Below are 10,453 nucleotides of genomic sequence, written 5' to 3'. Positions count from 1 at the left end.
TTTGATCCTCAGCACCAAGTAAAAGTAAAAATAAATAAAGATACTGTATCCATCTATAATAAAAAAATAAAAATAAAAAAGATCTATAAAATTGGAGAACATGCCAATGCCAAAAGCCACTGGCTTTTTTTTTTTTTGGTTGTAGTTGGACACAATATCTTTATGTGGTGCTGAGGATCGAACCCAGTGCCTCACACATGCAAGGTGGGCGCTCTACCAATGAGGTTCAGCCCCAGCCCAAGGCTCTGGCTTTTTGCAAGATTTTTTAAATGAAGGAGAGGCCATTTTCTAACCCAATAGGATTCAAAACAGAACATTTTGTTGAGTTCTTATTTTTTTCAAAGCTCTTGATTTTTCATGAAACAAATTAATCAGGGGAGTGGGCATAGAAGAGAATTACACTGGAATTGTGCTTAAAGAGCATGTAATTTTAAAAGTGTCCCACGAGGAACAAATACATCCAAGTTCAAAACTTTTTGCATCAAAGACTAATTTTAGGCAAGGAAACAAAATATTAGGAACATTAATATTCTAAAGAAAAATAATATATAAAATCCATCATAAAAAAATGAACAAGGTAAGTTTCTCATGCTTCGTTTCACTATGAAATTCTCCCAAACTGAGATATAACAGAAACACAAATATCTGTCCATTATCAACTCTCAGCCAGCAAAAACACTTACCTGCTCTAACACATATGCAGCACAAAAGTCAATAGCTCCGCCCAGCTCTCGATATTGACCAGAATACCTGATGTACCCCCAAGTAAGGAGCGCTATTAACAGCAGTCCAACCATACAGTTGAACAGTTGGGCCACAATCTCAAGACCAATGAAGCCGGTGAGGCCTGAGGCTATGTACAAAATCACAATGACTGTGAACAGCACTGCAGGGGTTCGGAGAGTACTAAAGACATTCTTGCTACCATTGTGCCTGCAGAAGTTTTCATAGAGTTCCTTGATTTCTGCCTCCAGCTCCTGCTGGTAGCGAAAGCTAAAATCCTTCCCACCCATCTTCTTGGTCTTCTTAAATTGGTCCAGAGCCAGTTGTCTGAATTCACAGTGCTTCTCCTCTAAAATGTCAGGAGACATATAAGGTTTCTCTCCCCCACAAACCTAAAAAGAATAAAAATGGCATACTGAAAATCCCTTCAAAAACAAGTGCTGAATAAAACAAGTGAAAAGACATAGAAGATGTTTTAAAATATTAGAACTTAATGTTAGAGAGACGATGATCAAGGCTAATAAAGTCACTTAAACCACCAGAGTACTAGTAATTGGAAAGAGCAGCTGCACTGTAATAAAACCTTGGTTAGAAATGTTAATAATCAGAAGGCCCCGATCACCAGGTGGACCTGAAAACAGCTCTGCTGCCTCATCAGAAGATGCACTAAGCAGGATCGAGTTTGGACTTTTCAATTAAGCAACAATGCACAGGGTACACATATTTCAGAAAAAGGAATATGCAGCACATACCTTCTCCATGCTATTATAATAAATGTCCTTGGCAGAGGCTGCAGCTGCTAAATTGTTGGCTTCAGCAGTGGCCTTTTAAGAAATGAAAGCATAAATTACAAATCCTTCCATTTTACCAAGTAAAAACCATCCCTTACCTTCTTTTTACCAAGTAAAAACCATCCCTTACCTTCTTCCCCATTCGTTTTTTTTACTGACCTTTTGCTGTTTTTTAATTGACCTTCTGCTATTTTTCAGGTCTTCATATATCATCAATTAATGAATAAATTACACCTTTTCTACCAAACTTTCTACCAAAACATGTTTCTTTGATCTAAAATCTTTAGCATGAATTAAAGTCAAGGAAAACATCATTTCCTTTGCTTCAACTTTAAATGTAAAAAAAATAGATGAAAGCTGTAATCCTAGCAGCTCAGGAGGCTGAGGCAGGACTGCAAGTTCAAAGCCAGCCTCAGCAACTTAGCAAGGCTCTAAGCAACTCAGTGAGAACCTGTCTCTAAATAAAATGTAAAAAAACAGCTGAAGATGTGGCTTAGTGGTTAAGTACCCCTGGTACCAAAAAAAGAAAGGCTTGAGCTATGAATATAGCTTAGTGGTACAGAATTTGTCTAGCTTTGATAATGCCCTAGGTTCAATCCCCAGCACCACAAAAAAAAAAAGAAAGAAAAGAAAAGAAATAGATGCAAATAAACACACACACACACACACACACACACATATCTTTATGATGTCAATCACAGGCTCTACCTACCTTTTTGAAAATGTTTTGCTACTAAAGAAATCAGTATTTGGCAATAAATGCCCTTATGTTCAGCAAATGAAGTCAGAAAGTGTTTCAAACAAATGATTTTTTTCTACTTGAAAATAAAAAACCTGAACAGTGTGCATCGTAAGTAGACAAGTCAAGACATGTCCTACTGAAGTAAACCCCAGATGACTAGAAGTCACTTGTCTAGTACAGTGGGTATGCTTCGCCTGGGGATAATGAAGCAATGTTTCCCAAAGTTTATGTGGGAGGAAGAACAGGAAGGAGAGGTCAACCTGTTTTAACTGCACCACTGTGAATGAAGACAAGAAAACCAAAAGGCACCCACAATGCAGCAAGGTGTGCTAAACATCAACATATCTAGCATTATGGGAAAGGCGAGTTGTTTCATTCTCTTCTTACAGGATTCTGTTTTACTGTAACTGCAACAACTTGAGCAATTAAAGGATACCATTTAAGATATCAAAGGACTGATTACCTGAAGCATGGATTTGGGGTGAGGCAGATCTTCTCCTTGATAAATTTTAATATATGCCTTAGAATATAAACATAAGAATTATTATGAGAAAAGTCATTCTGTCATAGTTTAATCATGCTCTAATTTTTTGAAATGGGGACCGTACAACTGCAATTTCCTAAAGACCTACATCAACAACCAGGAATTAGCAAAAACACAACACACCTTTGAGCGCATGTTAGCATTTTTATCTAAAAATGTTCTCAAGCAGCAAAAGCCTAGCAATCCTTTCCCAGACTCCCCATGCACACTGGTCTCACCACAACCTGGGCAGAGAGACCATCCGCCTGGAGGTAGTCGGGTCACAACTTCCTACCCATCTCCTGTCCACACCATCTTCCTTGAAGAACCATCTTCCTTATGCAACTGTAAACACTCCTCAAAGAGAGTGCAAAGAACATCCATTTGGTTCCTAGACCCAGACTGCCACCCAGCGGCCCATTCTGGGAAGGGCACTGAGGTCTCAAAATGCATTTCACCATCTCCTCCAGGAAATTTTGAAGTTTCAGAATATTAAAATTCAGGATGGTTTACAACCTAGATTCGTTTTATCAAAAATCAAACAGTTTAAATATAAAACCCATGTTTACCTTAAAATATTCCAACAGTCCGCGGCAGGTAACTTTTGAGCCATTGATCTCCTTTTCCATTAACTTAGATGGATTTAATACATATGGTATCAGCGCCTGCAACTGCTCTTTGAATTCACCAGCAATATCTGTTCACAGAACCATGAAGAAGGAGACAAGAATCCAAACAGCCTTATTCAACCAAAGTGAGCATAAACACAAACTTCATAGTGTATCCAATTATTTTAACATTTGCTTGCTGAAAAGTAGTGAGAGGAATCCCAGATTATATGCATGTTTGATACTTCCTGGATAGTACCAGGATGCTGACAGATCTCTGTTCAAATGCACCTCTATTTGTCTCCTTCCCTTCTGGCATGTGAAGTCCTCTCTAGTTCAGAAAAGAATATATAAAATATTCTTATCCTGGTTTCCATTCTGGGATATTCAGTCTACTTCCTAACTGTTCAAGAAATTTCAATTTTTAAAACAATGTTACTAATAAGATCTCAGAAACTAATAAACAGCCAGGCAAAGTGGCGCACACCTGTAACCTCAGTGACTCAGGAGGTTGAGATAGGAGGATAGCAAGTTCAAGGTCAGGCTCAATTTCTTGGTGAGACCCAGTCTCAAAATTAAAAAAAAGGGGGGGGGGCTGTGGATGTGGTTCAGTGGTAAAGTGCCCTGGGTTCAATCACCAGCACCCCACCCCCCCCAAAAAAAAAAACTAACCCACATAAACAACCTTTCAAGTTGTCTCAGGCTTTTGCTGCACCCTCTCACTAGCCCTTGATATCAACCGGAAATCACTGTTCATTAATATGCTTTATTTTTGTTAACATTTAAGAGATAGAAGAGGTAGAAGCCCCTATGCCTCATGCTGTTATTTCCTATTATCTCCTCAGATAACTCTCTGGGCTACCTCAAGATGAAAAAAACCATTGTGTCAGGAAAGGTGACAGACGCTTTACAGGTTCTACAAAGTTCCCACAGAGGATTCAGGAAGGTGATCAAACAAGAGCTAGTTCCTTAAAGTGAAAATTAGCCTCTCCAACAGTAAAGAAGCAAAACTAAAAGACAAATCTTATTTGTATAATCTTCTAACATCTTCCTGAGTTCCCAACTTCCAGCTGAAAATAAAGTAGGCTGGAATTCATAACAAGGTAAGAATTCTTTAACACCCCACAAACCTAACTATAATATTAAAATTTAAAGCACAAAATTTCAAGAAAAGAAATGAGACAAATTTCTTATAAACTTGCATTAAAAAAGTATCTGCCATTCATAATAATGGTACACACCTGTAATTCCAGCAACTAGGGAGGTTGAGGCAGGAGGATCCCAAGTTCAAGGTCAACCTGGGCAAATTAGTGAGACCGTGTCTCAAAGTAAAATTTTTAAAAAGGCTGGGGATATAGCTCAGTGGCAGAGCATTTGCCTAGTATGCACAAAGCCATGGGTTCATTTCCCAGTAAAACAAAAAATAAAAGATAAATCCTATGTAAATTCATATTTGCTTGCACATACTAAAGAAACTCTGGAAGCTTATAAAAAATGGGAGACTTTTCACCAAAAGCTTAACTCTTTTTGGAATTTTAAACATAGGAATGTATTATCTATTTAAATTGTTTTATGGTTTCAATTTTTATCATACTGAAAGACTGTTCCAAAAAAAATTTCATGCAGGGAACTGGCAGGATACAGGTACTACAGATTGCATTTTACCAACATTTACAGATCCTAAGCCATTCATGTTTCTATGAATGTTATACCATTATTTCAAATCAGAACAGACAAAAACTATATACCAACAGAGATAAGCTCTGTCTCTCATGATGTCAAAGATTGTGCTCTACAAACCTTTCTGTTTAATTTCTAACTAAACAGTAACTAAATTCATCTCCCTACTACAGTAGTTAGGAAAAGACATTTTTCTTTATACTAATGACAAAGTCAAATTGGGTCTGATGAAATGGGGTCTTAAAAAGCAGCTAAATCTCCTAGCTAATTAATACAAGCAGGCAGCAGCAGCTCAGTTTCTATTACACCACAAATGAAGGTGGTATTTGGTAGCTGTTTAAGTAGTCAAATCTTTAAAAGTATAGTAAAATAAAACCACTAAAACAATTCCTAAAAGATTTGAGGAAACATCTGTAGAAATGGCTTCTTACGAAATTTAAATTTTCTATAGAAACTACATTAAGGTTCTCCAAAGAATTACCCCTAACCATTCTAAGGTTGGCTTTTCCAACTTATATGGAATTAAGACTATGAACACTAAATCAAATAATTACACAAGTAAACTTCAGATAATACAACATACAGGGGTTTTTTGGTTTTGTTTTGTTTTGTTTTGGTGCTGGGGATTTGAATCCAGGGTCTTGTGCATGAGAGGCAAGCACCCAACCAACTAAGCTATATCCCCAACCCCAACATCCAGGTTTTTTAACTCTTGAGAAATACATCAGCTCTACTTACAGGCGTCTTGTGAAAAAGGCTGTGGGTCTTAGGCCAGCACAGGCCAAACACTCAAAAAAGTCACCTGTTGTTTGCAATGTAGCATCTACTCTAGACTCAAAATGCTTCAATGTGGTTAAAAGGTTTCCTAAAATTACAAAATATCCATCTCCGATTCTAAAAAGTACAGTCATGCATCACTTAACAGCAGGGAGACAATCTGAAAACTTTTTTTTTTTTTTAAGTTGAAGGTGGACACAATACCTTTATTTTATTTATTTATTTTTACTTGGTGCTGAGGATCAAACCCAGTGCTTCACATGTGCTAGGCGAGTGCTCTACCACTGAGTCACAATCCCAGCCCCTGAGAACTGTTTCATTAAGCAATTTCCTCTTGTGAGCTCATGGATCGTTCTTACACAAGTCTGCATGGGATAGCCTACTACATATGTAGGCTATATAAAAATATATATGGAACCATGTATATTTTGGGACCACTGGGTATACAGTCTGTCACTGACTGAAATGTCATTATGTGGCACATGACTATACATAAACTTTCGAAGAACTAAAACAATTCTTTTTTTTTTTTTTTTTTTGGTACTGGGGATTGAACTCAAGGGCTTGACCACTGAGACACATTCCCAGCCCTATTTTGTATTTTATTTAGAGACAGGGTCTCACAGAGTTGCTTAGTGCCTGGACTTTGCTGAGGCTGGCTTTGAACTCTCGATCCTCCTACCACAGCCCCGGATTACAGACGTGCGCCACCACGCCCAGCCCTAAAAGAATTCTTCACAAGCAATCCTCATAGACACAGAGGACTATTTAACTAATGACATTTTTTAAATAAAGCAAAAAAAGGAAATCATTTTTCAAATCTTTCTATTGAAAAAGTACTTAAAAAAACATATGTATATTAAAACAGGATCATACTACATATGGTACTGAGCAATCTTTTTACATTTAATAATTTATCATGAAAATCTTTCTTTGTAAATACATATAGATCTACCTATATACCTTATCCTTTTTTTTTTTTTAGTTGTAGTTGGACACAAAACTTTTATTTCACTTATTTATTTTTATGTGGCACTGAGGATGGAATCCAGGGTCTCACTCAACTGCTGAGCCACAACCCCAGTCCAATATCTTATCCTTTTTAAGGATCACATTTTATTCCTCTGTACCGAGGTACTTTAATTTAACCAATTCCTGATAAACATACATTTGGGTTGTTTCTAACTACTCTCCATAATTATAATACTAGTGAAGTTTTAGCCTTGGACATACATTTTTTTCCACTGATTTGGAAAACTCCTTGGATAAATTCCTAAAAGGAGAATACTGGATATCAAAGAATACAGACATTTTAAATTTTGATACTGCCCCAGTACTACAAAGTTTATAGCTCATACCAACACATTTGTGCTTTGATTATTGTGATGCTGCCCGTGTTTTCATTAACATATTCTGACCATTTTTTGTTTTGCTTTTTGCAGTGCTGGGGATCAAACCCAAGTCCTCACGCTAGGCAAACATTCTATCACTGAGCTCTATACCTCCAGCCCTATATTTATTCATTTATTTATTTAAAGTTGTAAATGGACACAATACCTTTATTTACTTACATGTGGTGTTGAGGATCGAACCCAGTGCCTCACATGTGCTAGGCAAGCACTCTACCACTGAGCCACAACCCCAGTCCCCCTATATTTATTCCTGAACTTACTCTCTCATGTAATAAAGAAAGACCTAGCTGGGCACGGTGGGGCACACCAGGAATCCCAGCAGCTCGGGAGGCTGAGGCAGAAGAATTGGGAGTTCCAAGCCAGCCTCAGCAAAAAACTAAGCAACGGAAACCCTGTCTCTAAGTAAAATATAAAACAGAGCTGGGGATGTGGCTCAGTGGTTGAGTGTCCTTGAGTTCAATCCCAAGTACTCCCAAAAATTTTTTTTAAATTAAAAAAGGGCTAAGATGTAGCTCAGTGGTAAAGTGCTCCTGGGTTTAATCCCCCAATACCAAAACAAAAATACACACACACATACATATATATAACCTACACACAGATACATGCAAATTCACGCTCAACTTTTTCTCCCTACCTAACTCTGAAAATTCCTTCACAACTGCTTTTATTAGGTAAGAGATTTCTAACTCATGTTTGCCTAAGCAGATTTCTCTCCCAAAGCCAGATCTTTTTTAATATTTATTTTTTAGTTGTAATTGGACACAACACCTTTTTTTTGTTGTTGTTTATTTTTTTAATGTGGTGCTAAGGATCTAACCCAGGGTTTCGCACTTGTGAGGCGAGAGCTCTACAACTGAGCCACAATCCCAACCCCAAAGCCAGATCTTAATCATGGATTTTTCAATCACAATATAACAGTCTGCAAGTTTCCTCTTCAAGAATGCTGCCAACAACTTAAAATTATCATATAAATAACAAATAGAAGGTCAAGATTAACCTCTAAAAGTGGGTTCCTTTTGCAATACTAAGATCAGCTAGACTGTAAGTCTTGAATTGGTTAAGTACATTCATTTTCTTGGATCCACTAAATCAAATAAAGTGAAAAATGATGCATTTTATATTTAATATGAAGCTATGAAAACCTTCTACTTTGAAAGGCAAGTTCCTCTGGTAACTAAATAGTACATATCCTCTGAAAAACTTCCCATAAACAACAAAGAATTTCTATTTCTGGACAGTACAGCTTTGGGACATCAGAATCTGGAATGTGAATCTGCCCTACACTTTCACTGAGCACTTTGAATTACTTAACATGCCTAATTTTTACCAATTTCTTCATCTGTAAGTTAAGGGAAATGACATCAACTTCATTAAATTATTGGGAGCCTCAGTATGAAAGCACCTTGCATAGCAATGGCAACTCAGCTAGGTCTCCAAAACTAGTAGCTATTATTATCAACACTTTACCAGGAACTGAGCAGCTTATAAACAAACTACTCAGCTTAGCACATGCAAACTGTGGGCCAGCCACTAAATGACTTAATGAATGAGGAACAAAATGCCTTGATGAATAAGGAACAAAAATAAGATAATGGAACCTAAGAGTCCCAATTTTTAATTCCTCTATCCTGCCATCCACTTCCTGATATTAAAACTTGACCTGGCAGGTTTTGTTATAATCACAACATGAAAACAACACGCATCATGGTACCTTTACTTGGGAAGATAACTTCACTTGATAAATAGCCTTCCTTTATTTAGCACTTCCATATCTATTTTTTCATTGTTTTTTGTAATAGCAGATTAAGAGCATTTATTTATTTTATTTGTTAATTTTTAAGTGGTGCTAAGGATCAAACCCAGTGCCTCACACACGCTAGGCAAGCAGTCTGCCACTGAACTATAGCCCCAGCCCCTCACTTCCATCTCTTGTAAATCAATAATTATAACATCTCTTAGAAAGATCATTGATGGATATAACCATCACAATTTCAGATGAAGAAATTAGGGTAAACTAATTCTTTTTTTTCAGTTGTAGTTGGACATAATACCTTTATTTATTTATATGTGGTGCTGAGGATTGAACCCAGAGCCTAGGCGGGCGCTCTACCGCTAAGCCACAACCCCAGCCACGGTAAACTAATTCTGATGGTCACATTAAGTCAAGAGCAAAATGTGAACTGGACTCTAAATACTATTTTTTCTAATAGACTATTCTATTTCTCTTAAGCATTCACTACTTGATCGCTTTTGGTATCAGGGATTGAACTCGGAGGCATTTAACCACTGAGCCACATCCCTAGCACTTTTTATATTCTGAGAGAGGGTCTCACTAAATTTCTTAGGACCTTGCTAAATTGCTGAGGCTGGCTTTAAACTTGCAATCCTCCTGCCTCACCCTCCCAAGCCATTGGGATTACAGGCTTGAGCCACCACACCTGGCCAACTATTCACTTGATTTTTAATTGACATTTATTGGTCATTACTTAATTCCAAAGATCAAGTCACATGTTTAGAGTAACAACATCTGTAACACACCTTGCAATTTCCCATCAAAATCAGGACTTGTGGCCACCTGGAGTCCTGGATGTGGTAAGAGAAAACAGGTAACATCGGAGAAACATGAGTGGATGTGATTTCGAACATTCTGAATTTCTTCATGTTGATGTTCCTTCACCTGCCAATGAAGAACAACTATTTATCAACCAAAGACTATTTGGTTTTCTTCACTAAGAACCATTAGAATGGAGACAAAGGAAAGATTTCCCAGCTGTGATGGATTACATACACCAATAAAAAAAAACCTGAGAACCCCAAGAAGCAGTAAATGCATGAATGTGATTAACCATGCTTGACTCTCCCATAGCTAACTAAGAAGAGGTACTAAAGAAAAACATGAGTACACAGGCCTGGGGTTGTGGCTCAGTGGAAGAGCGCTTACCTAACATTTGTGAGGCATTGGGTTCAAACCTCAGCACCCATTAAATAAATAAATAAATAATTTAAAAAGAGTACTGTGCAGTGCTTAAGAACAGAGATTCTATAGGATGGAAGGAGGATCTAACCAGTTAATAGTGATTAAAGACTCCTGTGCTTTGGTTTTGGGGGAACAGGCTAGGTCTGTTTATATCTATGTCAAAACAAATATGAATTTTGAATAAAATAACAGAACTAAAATTCTGAATATAACATTCTAA

General features: G+C 37.3%; 1 protein-coding gene across 2 annotated transcripts in view; it reads right to left on the bottom strand.

Moving 5' to 3' along the window:
- The window catches only part of Atl3 (atlastin GTPase 3), a 53,621-nt gene that overhangs the window by 4,843 nt on the left and 38,325 nt on the right, over positions 1-10,453 (bottom strand). For both annotated transcript variants that reach the window (XM_046445433.2, XM_058579542.1), the window contains exons 8-12: positions 9,795-9,933; positions 3,349-3,476; positions 2,720-2,776; positions 1,476-1,547; positions 684-1,115 (exon numbers count right to left, since the gene is read on the bottom strand). In XM_046445433.2, the coding sequence (XP_046301389.1) occupies positions 684-1,115; positions 1,476-1,547; positions 2,720-2,776; positions 3,349-3,476; positions 9,795-9,933 (828 nt within the window). The remainder of the gene's footprint in view (positions 1-683; positions 1,116-1,475; positions 1,548-2,719; positions 2,777-3,348; positions 3,477-9,794; positions 9,934-10,453) is intronic.

Source organism: Marmota monax, unplaced genomic scaffold, assembly GCF_021218885.2.
Source record: "Marmota monax isolate L192 unplaced genomic scaffold, Marmota_monax_Labrador192_F-V1.1 WCK01_AAM20220418_F8-fsc00038, whole genome shotgun sequence".
Taxonomy (NCBI): Eukaryota; Metazoa; Chordata; class Mammalia; order Rodentia; family Sciuridae; genus Marmota; species Marmota monax.
The sequence above is the reverse complement of the archived record's forward strand: the minus strand, read 5'-3'. Positions and strand labels throughout refer to the sequence as shown.